The 14,776-nt window shown below is 41.7% G+C and overlaps 1 protein-coding gene across 1 annotated transcript; it reads right to left on the bottom strand.

Annotated features, from left to right (window-relative positions):
- Nucleotides 1-2,633: 2,633 nt before the first annotated feature.
- LOC311497042 (lysosomal-associated transmembrane protein 4B-like) lies at nt 2,634-14,720 on the bottom strand. Its single transcript, XM_084557141.1, has 7 exons — nt 14,254-14,720; nt 13,267-13,378; nt 10,877-10,950; nt 10,534-10,656; nt 10,306-10,404; nt 9,421-9,516; nt 2,634-3,806 (listed from the first exon to the last, which is right to left on the bottom strand). Exons 1-7 carry the CDS (start codon nt 14,362-14,364, stop codon nt 3,726-3,728), a joined length of 696 nt encoding a protein of 231 aa, XP_084413267.1. The 5' UTR covers nt 14,365-14,720; the 3' UTR covers nt 2,634-3,725.
- Between the last annotated feature and the right edge of the window lie 56 nt (nt 14,721-14,776).

Below are 14,776 nucleotides of genomic sequence, written 5' to 3'. Positions count from 1 at the left end.
TAAAACCACTGACAGGAGAGGTCAATAACATTGACCATCTTGTGACAATTCTGCTGGGACCTGGCAATTTTAATGTGGATGTTACTTAGACATGTAGCACCCACCTAGACCACACCAGGCACCCCCACCCCATAGCAATGACACTCCTTGACGGCAGCAGCCATCCCCAGTAGGATGCAGCCTGACCCAGGCACACACACAAAAACGGTTTAAGAACAACTAAAACAAAACATGAAGAACAGCACAAGGTGCTGACCTGGCTTCAAAATTCACTAGATCCCAAACTGATCAAGTATCTGTGGGATGATCCAAAAAAAAAAAAACCTGTGCCATATATTGTGCTCTATAAATACCCACAGTCTGTTAAATTATTCACACTTTTCTTTTCATTAAATGTCACTAAAACCTGTGAATTCATTTTATGCCATTTCCTGCGAGTCAGGAGACGAATGAGTAACCATACAGGACTGAAAACATCCTGCAGCCTCCTCTGCTTTAAGAAACAAATATAGTGACCCTGTGTCACTAAAGGGAACATCTGAAGCGCTTCATTGAAGTTACTCACGAGGAAGGATATTTATAGTGAGAACTTTCACCTCCTGCATATTTGACCTGCTCAGCTTCAGATTTCACATTTCAGCGTGTTTTGTCGTAATTCACTTGGTTTTTAGTTTGTATTCGTAGGTCTCATAGAGCTGCAAAGAAGAGCACATTTTAGATGATCTGGTTGAAGATAAAGGTGTGGGTTAATGCATGAGGGTCATAGTTTCCAATATGAAGTCAGACAACTCTATATGAATGAGTTTCTGGATGTTTTGCTGCACAGGTGGTTTAAAGTGATTTAATAGAGGTTGAAAAGCACCACAGACTGTTTCCCTATCCAGTCCCCAGGAGAGCCATTAATTACCTGTCATATTCAGACTGCAAGTTTCCACTGTCTTAAAAATCCACATTCAAAAACAGATATAGGACAAATCCTAACCAATGCAAAAGCTGTTTAAAATTGAGGATTTCTAAATGGAGTTCTGAACAGAGTGATGACACTGACTCGGGGCTGGGTCGGTTCACAGCTCAGGCTGATGAACAGTCCCACACAGACATGTATATGGTAGCTGCTGACCTGAGACCAAGAGGGGTCACATACCCATGTTTCATGCCACACGGGGAGGTCGACCTCTGAACTCACATCTGTGTGATGTCTCTTTTGCACAACTCTGACAGTGTTTTCCTCATCAACTACCAATTAGGATTAAGAAATCTAGAAACTGCTCTGCAACAAACTAAAGTGTCCTTGATCGACTTGATGCAAATGCATGATCAATTATCATTAAAACAAACGGCTTCTCGTGTGACTGTGCTTGTGTTACTCCACTGCAGAGTAACTCCTCTCACATTTGAGCTCAAGCCGAGGCTGTGTGTTTACTATGAAACACAAAAACAGCATGTGCTGGACAGAGTTTATGGGAGTGGATCTCTGTTTAGCACATTCCCCTGTTGTTGATGGCTTTTCATGCTGCAGATGAAGGAACTTAAGATGTCTAACTACCCAGGTCTGTAGTAAATACAGAACAGGTGACTAGTGGTTCCTCTATTTGTCATGTTCTCGATGACATCTTCCACCCAGAAAACATATACATAAAAGTGTGAAAGCAAAACCACATAGCATTGTAGTCCTTGTAAGCAAAGTCAAATCCACTCACCTTGTTTTCAAACTCAATTACAGCAAACTTTCTCGAGAAATCCCAACACTGAGTCAAGAGAGAAGCTCCAGCAGGAAAAATCAGTCAGTCCTTTGGCTCTGTGTTGTCAACGTGGATGTATCCCAGCGCTCTGTCCTTCAGTATCTGTGCACGCTCGTGCATTGCTCAGCCCCCTTACTCCTTTCCTCTTATTACTGCTTACTCCCCCTCTGACTCCAAGTTTGGAGACGCCTCATGTTCTGCTGGTAAATCAATAACTTTGTGGGTTTTTGTTCACGTTCACATAGTTTAACCCCCGTTTTTATTTATTCCAGATAAGTAGAACAAAATGTTTAAATGTTACAAGATCTTTACACGTTTCATCTAGTTGGTCACTTTATTCCTACATGAAAGATTTAAGGCTTCAATTACTTAATTTCGAGTTTAATTGAGCAGTGTTCCTCCTCTGATTTAAAATTTAGGAACACTTAAGTCAATGCAAATGAGAAACAGCTATAAAGAAGCCAGACAACAAATATGAAGCCTAATGCATTGTTATGGTACAACAGACTCATCACTACTATGAAAAAGGTGTATTGTAGTTTTGCAAGTGGTGCTTGAATAGACTCTCCACGTCCCGAGTCGAGCAGCTGTTTATGGAAAGACCAGGTTAATAGAGTCATCATAATTCCAACCACTCTTGAGGTTACCTGCCTGACACCCGCTGAACACAATTTAAACACAATTACCTCCTGCCTCTGTTAACAAAATACTTTCCAGGGGCACATCTGTCATTTTAGGCCGAGAAGTCGGTCGTAATAAAGGAAGCAATGAGAATAATTCAAAATGATTAGACTTCGACAGTAAAAAACAACATACAACTTCTGTCAGAGAAAGTTAGATTTTTAATAGACAAATAAATGTCACATCTTTACTTTTCATACAGCAGTGGTCCTCAGGTTTGACTTTAGTGTGCTTGCTGGACATTTTGTGTCCGGGGGTTGCCAATAACTGCATCTGGTGGAACGGACTGGTGTAATGTTTACACGGACCAGAGAGCCCCCTTCGGCTTAATTGAAAAAACACAACCAGGGTCCATATTTATTGAGCTACCGGTTTCCTCGAGCGACTCGCAGCGAGAAGAGAGAGCAAACTGATTCCAGATCAGTGCTTCTTCTCCTTTTTCTTTTTCTTTTTGTGCTGTCAAAATAAAGAGCAGCCCGCGACATTTCCTTTCAGTCAGTAGAAACACACGATTACATTTAAAAGACATAAATAGTCGGAACAAGTCAACACTCTTGATTTCTATAATACAATTTGTGTGCAATTGAAGAATACAGTAAAAGGAGGTGATATGTTCGATATACACTAGGTTGCTCTTTGATCACGTCAGAATACAGGCAGATGCATTTCTTTGGGAAACTTCCAGTCACGGTGACACTTCCATGCACCTCCATCAGAGAGAAAGTTAGGAATGAAGGCAATCTAACCCTGATCACGAGCTGAGACAAGACAAACGGGACAAACATGACGTCTTCCCCTCTCATCACTGTGAGCGGTAAGTTTGTCAAAAAGTATTTTTTTGTTCTTTTTGCATTTGTGCATAGCATAAACAAGCCTATCAAAGGAAAGACCCACAAGATACTCTTACAGACACACACAGAGGGCATAAATACAATTAATAAAAATATATATCATTTAGCAAACTTTCTAGTGCTTTCATGTGTGATTTCACCCAGATTCAAACGCATAAAAATGCTCATCATTTCTGGAATTCTGCTAAAAGAGACAGAACAGACTCAGGAAGAGTTAAAGGAAAACTGTTCATCATTAAATAACAGGAAGGGCTGAGAGGTCACGGTGGTGGTACTGTCGTGTGAATGTACATATGTGTATGGTGTATATACAGTATATGGCTGTACTGTAATGTGTTGTGTGTAGCAACAATATATCAGTAAATATACTGTACACTGGAGAGGCAGTGTGGTGCATAAATTTAGCTGGGGTCTTGTTGACAGCAGCCGGCAGGTACCACTGGGAATGTTTTCACGCCGTGGCAGTGGTGTAGGGGGGAGGAGCTTGCTTCTGGGGGACGCTGACGCTGTCGTCGTACGGAGGAAGAAGCACCTGGAAATAAAGAAGAAAAACAGTCTTTGGTTAGTGTTGCTCTTTCCCTTGAGCCTATTCAAAATGATGAATGCATGAAAATCCTCATGCAACTTAAAGACGCTGCTCTGTATGTGTGGGCATGTTTTGGTCAAAGTTGTGCAATATTGCACCAGTTTTGGTGCAATTTCAAACGAAAGAATTAAGAAAATTAACACTAAGTGAAATAGTTGTAAGACAAATACCATAGACACACATAAACTTACAAAATAAACAGACAACATAAGTAAAGCATGTGGTTTTGTACACTCACAGAGTCAGGCATCATAATAAAAACACATGCAGCAGCAGATGTTTGTACTTTGAGCTGAACGCTAACATCAGCATGCTATGACCTCCGACATACTAAACTGCTGAACAGCTTTTTGCACCATCGTGTGTAACAATAAACCGATCAGCCGCACCATTAAAACCACTGACAAGTGAAGTAAATAACATTGACCTCTTGTGACAAAACAATGTTCTGTTGGAAACTTTTGGACCTGGCATTCGTGGGGATGTTACTTAGACATGTAGCACCCACCTAGAACAGACCAGAAACCCCCACCCCATAGCAATGACACTCCTTGATGGTAGCAGCCATCCCCTGCAGGATGCAGCCTGACACACTTACACACACAAAAACGGTTTAGGAACAACTCAAAAAAAAATGGAGAACACAGCCTCCAAATTCTCTAGATCCCAAACGGATCAACTATCTGTGGGATGATCCACAGAGGCCCCTCCTCTCAACCCATTGGACCCAAAGACCCCCACTAACAACATTCTGTTGCCAGACACCACAGGACACCCTCAGAAGACCCATGTCCATTCTCTGATGAGTCTCAACTGTTTTGGAGGCACAAGGGAGACCTACCCAATGTTAGGAAGGTGGTCATAATGTTATGCCTGATCGGTATATATGATATAAAGGCATGTAAGATTCTGTATTAGGCCATTTAGTCTGTGTTTCTTGTAAATGTTTCGCTACTTTTATTTTAGTAAAACATCCAAACCATGTTCCACCACTGACACAAGCAGAAGTTAATTTGAAATATTCATAAACCGAAGCAGAAAGTGACATTTTGACCTAATGATGGAGCTGAATGAAATGTCAGAGGATCACCAAAGTTATTAAAATGAACTCAAGGGGCAGGAATGTGAGTGCTGAATATAAACTCTGCTTTCTATAAATGGCTGCTGAGACAAGTTGGGTCTTGTGGAACCTGATTCCAGATTTGCGCAGTATACTACCATCACTATATTGTGGTTTCACTCTGGGAAACATGACCTGAACAGCCGTGCTCAGTGAAGATTGATTAGGGTTGTATTTTGATCCTTAGCCATTTTGTGTAGAGAGCACGTCACAGTGCATGCTTTGAGACTACATCAAGTTTGCATCTTGATGTAGTCTCAAAGCTCCCTACAAATAACTAGTCCAGCAGATTTGCTCCTTCATCGTGTATTATTCATTGCTCAAAAAGAAAAGTAAAAGTAGGTTAAGCGGTGAGTTCTGCTATATATGGCTAGTGGCTGTCACTGGAGTCACAGTTTGGGTTTTGACGGATATCTCTGCTCAGTGCCGTGACCTGTTTCCCATCACGAGGAAACTGAATGATTATCTGACAGCGTATTTTCACAAATCCCCAAATCCCGAGAGGTTTACACTCCCAAGAGGAGGCGTATGTCTGAAAATTATTATTATCATCATTAAACAATTAAATCTAAATCAAATCAGCTTTATTTGCCAAAGTGCCAAAGCTGCTTCTCTAACCCACAGGCCACAGCTCACCCCATTTGCACCGACAGTCCAGCTCTGACATCTTTCCTTCCTAAAATGTGTGAATCTAAATTTCCTCTCTGCTCGTCTCTCGACCAAAAATTAAGCAAATATGACTCTACGTGGAGTCAGAACCTCTTGTGCGTGACTCATTCTGGTTTTGCTATTGACAACATGGCAAACAGACATGAAGGCTCCCTAAATGGTTCAGCTGAGGCCATGTACACCATCACCACGTGTTTGAAACAATGATCCACTGAAGGTTTCCATTCATCCATCCATCCGGGCTGGCACAGCGCCGCCTTCATGACAATGAGCCTTATTGATATTTAAAACAGGACACGGGACGTTCAGTAATCAATACCCTTGTTAAGCCTCTGCCAATGACTGGATAGCACTGCGTGGATCATTGACCACTAGAACTGTGGTTTACTGTGATTGACTTAAACATCTAAATTCAAGATACGACAGATAAAAAATAAAACACTGCTATAACAGTGAGATCTTTATAATTTGCTTTGCAAATATGAAAATGCAGCAGCACTGAAGCAAATATGTACCCACTACCTGCTTGTCCATGTGTGACCTGGAAGATGCAACATGCCGAAGTGTCCTTGAGCACTGACACTGAACTCCTGTGTACCATTTGGCAGAGAAGCGCTAAAAACAAGACTATTTACCATTTACTGTCTATACTTTGGTTAGCCTGGGTCCTTTAGCACTGCATCCTGCAGAAAACCTTTATGTATATATTAAAGATAATTTCACAGGGTTTTCAACCACTTCATGAATTTCAGCATGCACTTACGTAGGGTAGCTACAGCTGATAAATCTGAAATCTGCCCCGTCTAAAGGATGTGGAGCCCAGCAAGAGTTCATCACTAATATCAGTTAGGTTAACGTTCTCCTATGAGGCACTTCAAGGGTTACTTATTGTTCCTTTAATGCCATAGCAAGCGTCACATTGTGTGGGTGTCAAATGGCTTTTCTGTGTGCGCAGGAGTTTGGCTCATATGGAGTGCATTTGCAGACCTTTGACCTAACCACTGTATAACTGATGCACAGCCAATTCGAGCTGCTAACCAAAAGCCGCGGACCCGCCTGCCCGTCAGGGGGGAGCTCTAATTGAAAATGTCTGGCTCTAATTGAAACAGCATACCTGCAGAGGCGATGCTGACGTTGGGAAATAAAGGGGGCAGCAGGCTGCAGTTTGTCTGGCACTTTTCACTAATAACGTCAGCGAGCTGGAGAGTGGCCTCCTGGTTCTCTCTTTCTGCAGCTGCTCAGGTGTTTTTCACATCAGGATCCCGCGGACGCCTCTGGTTCTTAGAAGCCCAAAACATCACATAAAGCCACACTGTGTTGTTTTTAAATTGTGTGGAATGTTACACTCTGAGGAGCGTTAAGCTGCAGACTGGGTTCCTCAAAACACCTGTGAAACCCAACATACTGCAGGGTCAAATATCGGTGTTAATGGAGCCAGCTACTGACAGCTTCAAATGTCTGAAAACCACATTTTGCTACAGTCAGAACGGGTCATTAGTGTTTCTACAGACTCGTTTTTTCTTCTCCTTTTCTGTAAGATGTAATAATTGGTGTGTGGGCAGTGGGGTAGTCAGTCAGAGGCCAAGGCAACAAGACACCACAAACTCTCAGAGAGATGACTTACAGTACACTACACTGTTGAGTCTCAGCCATCATTCTAATGGCTTTGCCAGCATGAAGCTTCATCTCTCCTTCCTCTGTTCATCCACCCATGCTACTGTAGTCTCTGTAAAACTACCTGCTACGACAGCCAGCTTTAGACTTCCTTCCTCCCTTCAACATGATGACTTTACGCGTTGCTAGACTGGCCCGAGCAGAGGAAGCCTACGCAGACGATAAAAACGTGACCAAGGGTCTGGAACGAACAAAGCAATCATTTTTCCACCCGAGTTGTTTTGTTGACTTTGGATGTGGAACAAAGAAGCAAAACGAGATCAGATACTCTGCTACGTTGGAGTTGGATCTCCAAATGACAAAAAAGGATGATTATGGTAACAGTATCAAGTTCTTGTTTTTCGTATATCTCATTTATATTTGCTGACTAGTAAATCGTTTGATTTACTGGCCTCTACATAATCTTTAGTGGAAATCTTTCTCTTACAGTTAATGTTGAAAAAAAGTATTTGTACAGCTGTTTGCTGCACAATAGCGTCGAAGCGAGAGAACTCAGACGATGGTTGAGCTTTGCACTCAGTTCGTAACAGCTCATTGGAAAACGTGATTAATGTTCATACAGGTGGTCTGACAGCGGAAAGCAGGGTTAGCAGAAAATTACTTATTTTTTTCTACTGCTTTTGTGTAACTGTATTACAACGTTCCAGCAAAATGAACACATAAACAGAGAACTGACGCAGACCAGCATCAAAATTCTTCCATGTTCTGTATAAATAATAAGCCAGAACAAGCAATAAACAGATGAATAAGTATTGTCTGTAGCCAAAGCATTAGACTGTATCTTTGAGTGCATTCACATCCAACTCAGATGATCTCAGAGTTTGCAAGTTGGAAAGTAATTTTTCTGACTTTGTTGTAATCCTGCCCGACTTTCGCTGCCCACAAACGTTTTGCAGTGGAAAGGTGGTCTGGAGCTGCTCTGTTGGGAACTGATTCTGCTCTATCAAAGATCTGACGGGCAGAACAGTAACAGCGACGTAGTCATCCACGTCGTCTGAGCGCTGTTGAGTTGGTTTTGTTTATAACACCATGTCTCTAATTGGTTGTAGGACTATCTGAAACTTTTTTGTTTTCTCTGTATCAAGAGCAAAGGAAACCAATCAGGTGAACTATGACTTATGATTAATTTCTAATATATGCACATTGATCATAAATAATGGTACTGGAGTAAACGTGTGGTGTTAGAAGCTTGCGAAAGACAAAATTTCAGCAGGTGGTGAATCAAAGTTTTCCCACTTGCAGAGTTGTTGTTCCAATTTGCTCCTAAAGTGTTTTTGTGTGTGTGTCTGTGTCAGGCTGCATCCTTGTTTGGGGGGGGACTTTGGGTCTTATGGGCAGATACTTGATCAGTTTGGGATCTAGTGAATTTGGAGGCCGTGTTCTCCAAACTCTTAGGTCATCCTCATCACAACAACTCACCATCCCACCTGCTCGCTTGACCACCATGGGGTTCAGAGCTTTCTCCCATTCAGCCCCCTGCCTGTGGAACGCCCTCCCGGAACACTTAAAAACTTCAGACTCAGTCACCACCTTCAAATCTCAGCTCAAAACTTATTTATTCAGACAGGCCTACTCCACTCCATAGTCTCACTTCTATCTCCCATTCTATCTGTCATTTGTATGTAACTATATGTTCTATATTATGCTTGTGTGTACTTTAATTGTGTATTATTTTAACTATTTTGTGTATTGAATTGTGTTTTATTTTAAACAATTTGTACGGTGACCTTGAGTGTCGTGAAAGGCGCCTATAAATAAAATGTATTATTATTATTATTATTATTATATTTCTTTTTAGTTGTTCCTAAACTGTTTTTGTGTATGTGCCTGTGTCAGGCTACATCCTGCTGGGGATGGCTGCTCTCATCAAGGAGTGTCATTGCTATGGGGTGGGGGTGCCTGGTCTGGTCTAGGTGGGTGCTACATGTCTAAGTAACATCCACACCAATGAATGCCAGGTCCAAAAGTTTCCCAGCAGAACATTGTATTGTCACAAGATGGTCAATGTTATTTACTTCTCCCGTCAGTGGTCATAATGTTGTGGCTGATCGGTGTATGAACCTTTGCACCGATCTAACAAGATCAGAAGTAACTTACTGTGGTGTCATTGGTCGTAACGTAGAGCAGGATTTCAGAGGTACCCCGGCCGCTCACGTATCTGTAGCAGTTCCACACACATGCTATGAGGTACGCCTGGCAGAGGACAATAAGACAAATTAGAAGCATGCACTGCATAACATCAGGACCTCATATTATTTAGGATAATTAGAAAACAAAACTGAGGGTTATTGCAAATCAGAAACCTCAGCAGGATCGTGTGCCTAATAAGGATGAGACACAGCATGTTATCATCCTGATGACGGTATTTTTCTCAAAGCTGTGGTGGTATTTATAACTTAAGTGTAGCTTCACGGGGCAGGAAGAAGAGCTGTGGACTCAAGTCTTGTTACAGTTTATGAAACTCTCGAGGTTTAAGCAGTTTTGTAATTTTCCACAGCTCTATGCAAATCTATGCACTGAGGTGTTCAAAAATATAATTAGGTCATCTCATCCCAACAGAAGCTGTGGCGTAAGTGTAAGTTTTCTGCGCACCGACACAGATGGCATCATGGTAACATGTGTCTCAGTGCATAAAAGACAGTTAAAGAAACTCTCACTCTTGTTGCATTTAGACTTTGCTTGGATCTGTCTGAGGCTTGTGCATCACTTTCTAGTAAAAACAAGTTTCTGTTGTTCTCTGTCAACTGGAATCATCTGTCTTTCTGCAGACAGCTTGCTGCTGGAACTCCTTGGCCAAACACAACACCATCTGCTACATCCATTCATCCTCTATAAGGAACCAAATCCAGACTGAGCTCTCCAACTTCAATAATATCCCAATTAAGAAGCCGCTTTAATACTCTGACAGCGTGGTTCTATTAACAGCCTGCACAGGAAGGCGCAGAGATCAGTTTGCTCACGTCAGTGTGAAGAAACTGTTACCTTGAAGCTGAGAATGCAGCCGATGAAGAGCAGCACGATGAAGACCAAGCACACGTTACTGAGAGCAGCCACCTCCTCTTTGTAGGGGAAGTTATCAGGCTGCAGAGGAGTCAGAAAAACAGCAGTCAGTATGCAGCAGAGAGTTCATGTAAGGTACAGGAGCTGCTCATTATGTAATGGTGGCAGTTAATTAAATGACAAATGTGGAGAGTATTGGATATTTCTCACCAGCTGCTGCAGGTAGTCCTGTATTGTGTTTGGGTAAACAACAATGCTGACAGCCACCAGGGTGTTGAGAGCAAAGTCAAATATCTGGTAGCAGAAAAATGGGATGATCCAGGCGGCACGCAGCTGAAAGAGAGACATTTATTTTTAGGCTTTCCGAATAGGCTGTTGTACCTATCTGAGAGCGGAGAATCAAGCTGAACTCTTTAAACAACGTCACAGCGTGGACATAAATCAGAGCTCCAGCTGGGTCGCTGGGAGATTAGGCCGTGTTTAAAATGATAAAACAGGAGGCATGGTATTTGTATTTGTTAAGACTCTAAAATAGATGTAGCAGCAGGTTTACCTTGTATGCACCATAGGTTGCCATTCCACATATGAGAATCATCAGCAGAGAGATGGCTGAGGCGATGCACATGTCTGGAGAGGCAAAAGAAGAAAAGTTAGAACTATACAGCTTGTTATTGTTCCAACTCCAAAATACATCTCTGAAAACGGCTACAGAATTGTGTCCAGCTGATCTGGGGAAAACTAACTGTGAGCAGAATCCCACAAAAAAAAAAACAGATAAGGATTTAACCTCTGCTCTGTGGTTCTCTTTGAGTCAATCTGAACTCAGATCAACTCAACATAACAGAACAGGACCAATTGTTCTGTTACATAAGGACAGGATCGAGCCGTACCAAAATAAACGTGGCACTGCCGGAGAAACTCAGATGAAAGAACATTTCTGCCTTGTGACCCATTAAAAAAGACACTTACTTATTTATTTTCTGTTATGAGAAGAAATATTTCACAGCTCCGAGTCACGGGATGCCTCATAAAAGGGCTTTAGAGACCTAATATTTATGAGTGTAGTTTAGCTAAATGACAGAAGGGCTGACAGGATCAAACCTTGGGAAAGTCAAAAAACCAAAAAGATGCTGCAGTTACTCTTTTGGCCACCAGGGGGAGCAGAAACAAGAAAATTGTACATGAAGAAGACGTGGACATGAAAACGTATTTGTGGCCACGTGATAAATTTTTAAAAATCCATTATTCACTGTCTGTGAGCTCTGTTTTTGGCTCCTAAAAAAATAAAAAATGAGAATTTCTGGTACTTTCACTGCTAAAGTCTCCACTTTGTGCATTAGCTAGTCGCTAAGTTAATTCAGAGTAGGTTTAAGGAGATTAGCCTAGCTTTTTATAAAGACTGAAGCAAGGAAACAACAATTTCAACTTACTAAAACAATGCCTGCCAACAACGGCCATCAACATCTTATATTTCGTGTTTAATTTGACTCTGGGATAACAGAAAATAATGTATGAGCTACAATTTCCTAGCTAACAGAGGCTGTTTATCGTGGTTTTGCCATGAGAAGTTGTGTCCACTAAATGCTCATTGTTCAAGCAGTAACACCAGCCGTAATGCTGCTTATACGCTAGTGGCGATAGAGCAACAAGCTACAATTTATTTTTCTGTAAAAGGCCAACAACGTAGAGCGTCAACCACGCTACATATCAGGCGTACTGAGGCTAACAGTTTAGCAAGCTAACGACCGGGTAACTTAATGTGAAAAATTGATAAAACTGACGAAAGCAAACAACCTTTTGACCTCTGACCTTTAAAAACACTTTAAATATGACCCTATTTGAAGGCAGCATTAGTAAGCTGTACAAACGTAGGTAGGTATTATGAGTTATGGAAAAAGACAAAGCTAGCAGGTAGCCCAGTCTTTATGCTCCCTAAGATAAGCTAATCACCTCGTAACTATTTTTTTCTTATATATCCTAGTATAAACATACAATATGTCAGAAATCATCTTTTAAATAGAAAGAAATTCAACAACTTGTTCCTTCTGTGTGCCTTGCCACTCTTTTAAATTACATTTTTGAGCAAAGGCATCAAAGATAAGAGATGTGTCTATGGGGAGGATTATGTTCTAGTTTTTGTACTTATTTAATCTTTACTTTTTTTTATCTCTTGTGTGTGCACTGTCCTTTAAACTGTGTGCTGCTGCAACGCTGCAAACTTCCCCACTGTGGGATGAATAAAGGATTAGCTTATCTTATCTTATTAGACTTACTGAGACCTTTTGTTGTCATTCAAAGCTATACGGTAGCAGTGCACATTCGAGTAAAATTGCATTTCACTGACTCTCAACAGCAGCTATACACAGATTACTTTCTTACAGTGTTACTGTTCCTACGCATGTATATATACTGAAGGTGTGGCACCGGCTGGCAGAACCTGCAACCTGGATCACAGGACACCCTAATCCTCTGGAACTGGGACAATGCAGTCATTCCCAATCAATAGACTACCACCACTCCAGTCAGACTGTTCCAGCATCCACCTGGTGTGTTAACAAAGCCTTTTAAAAGCTCCGCGCAGATGGACATTATATGCTTACATGTCTGTGGCTTTCGGTGTTTGATTTATACAGGAGTGCTGACTGCCGTCTAGACAGATGTGTGAGGTCCCTCTAATAACACAATAAATCATTCCATTATGCCGATGACAACCTTGTTGAGGATTTAAAGCCGCAAGCAAGAGTCATCCATCAGAGTCGTAGAACAGAAGCACCACAGAGCCACCGTGGATTTTCTAACAGATTGCTTGACATAAATTTAAATGGGAGCAAAATACTAGAATACAGAAATCAGAACGAGCTCGGCTGATAGAGCTACTTTACAGCTATGTGAGGCTACTTATGGGACATTTATCGTACAGCACTGGCCTTCTGGGCTACTTACTGGCGTCATCCATGACATCCAGGTCATTAGCCAACTCAGCGCTGGTCAGGTGGTACTGCTCAGGATCACTGAGCGCTGTGAGCAGGATGAGTAACACCACGGCATTGATGAGCTTAAGGACAGAGAACATATGGGCAGTTAAAGGCGACAACATGGACACGGCATGATAAGCTCTTTGAATCTGTCGCAATATATCACGGTATAATCCATAATATGCAGAGAAAATGGATGTAATCTACCAGGAACCCAAATATAACCTTCATGAAGAGGTATTTTAGCCGTGTTACAGCACAGTAAAAGCTCCACACTAGTCTTTGTTTTGGTCTGGTCAGCGGCGCTCATTATGCAGATGACTCATACATCCACCAGTGATTAGGTGAAGGTAATGGAAAATTCTCCGCAGTCAATAGGCAGCCTGACACAAAAACCTGCTACCTGAAGAGGCCCCGCTGCTAATTTATTCATAGGGAGCAGAAAGAGAGAGAGATTTTTCCACATGTAGTGTTTGGTTTGGTTAACCCTCTCCTGCACGTTCAGTCTATAATAGCTGGCATATTCACTGAGCAGGAAACGAATAAATATATATCCCACATACATTTAATACCAGAAAATATATTAAAAATGTTGGTATGCATCAGTTTCCATTCAGTAAACACTTCTTAATATGTCAGCGTTAACATTTTAACTGTTAAAATGAAAATATATGTGTAAAAATGACATTTGAGTCATAAAAATGACTGTGGATGAAGATGAACTCAATCAAAACAGATCAAACTTTCATATGCACAAGTCTCCTTTAAGTCATGTTAGTAAGTTAAGAGTCTGCTGATTAATAAAAACAAACTATTTCCCTTTCTAAAAGCAACAAATAATGTCAGCCACTCTAAAATCCTGCATGCATCCATCATGAGTCCTCCATGATGAGGACATGCTTTGTTGTCTCTGGCTGTCCAGTGAGTGACAGACACAGATATAGGCGGTGCTCACCATGTACCAGACCCCCAGGATGATGGTTCCTGTGCGGACATGGCAGCACAGGCAGCAGCTTGTGGAGTACCAGCGGTCCCACGGGGAGATCATCATCTTGTCTGAGAGCATCGAGCAGCGCTGTCGGGCCAGAAAAGAGACTCCGCTGTCCTGTCAACGTCCACCGAGAGTCGGTCCCAGTCGAGCAATAACGAACAGGATCCGACTGACCTGATGGTTTACTTATATCACCGTGAGCAGCTTAACGGAGCGGAGCGGCACGCGTCAAGCTGGCGTCAGGACGGGAAACGGGACTTCCGGTTTCAAAATAAAACTCTGATAACGACTGGATGAGTTGGACAAAACAAAGCCCCCTTATACTCTTTCAGTTGTTGGTTAGGTCCAAATTTCTCAATTGGGAGAGATACAGTTATGTCTTACGTTAATATTTGTCCCTCTTAACATTACGTTTCACAATATCTATGTATCTATATTACCACATATCTTCAATTTTAATAGTAATGGAAAAATATTTTCTATATAA

Source organism: Chelon labrosus (assembly GCF_963514085.1).
Source record: "Chelon labrosus genome assembly, chromosome: 12".
Lineage (NCBI taxonomy): Eukaryota > Metazoa > Chordata > Actinopteri > Mugiliformes > Mugilidae > Chelon > Chelon labrosus.
The sequence above is the reverse complement of the archived record's forward strand: the minus strand, read 5'-3'. Positions and strand labels throughout refer to the sequence as shown.

Excerpts from the sequence above, each read along its gene's own strand:
- LOC311497042 (XM_084557141.1), bottom strand. The coding sequence starts at position 14,364 with ATGCTCTCAGACAAGATGATGATCTCCCCGTGGGACCGCTGGTACTCC. Across the intron at positions 10,951-13,266 it reads GGATGTCATGGATGACGCCA|ACATGTGCATCGCCTCAGCC; the intron begins GTAAGTAGCCCA and ends TTGCCTCTCCAG. Across the intron at positions 10,657-10,876 it reads CAACCTATGGTGCATACAAG|CTGCGTGCCGCCTGGATCAT; the intron begins GTAAACCTGCTG and ends TCTCTCTTTCAG.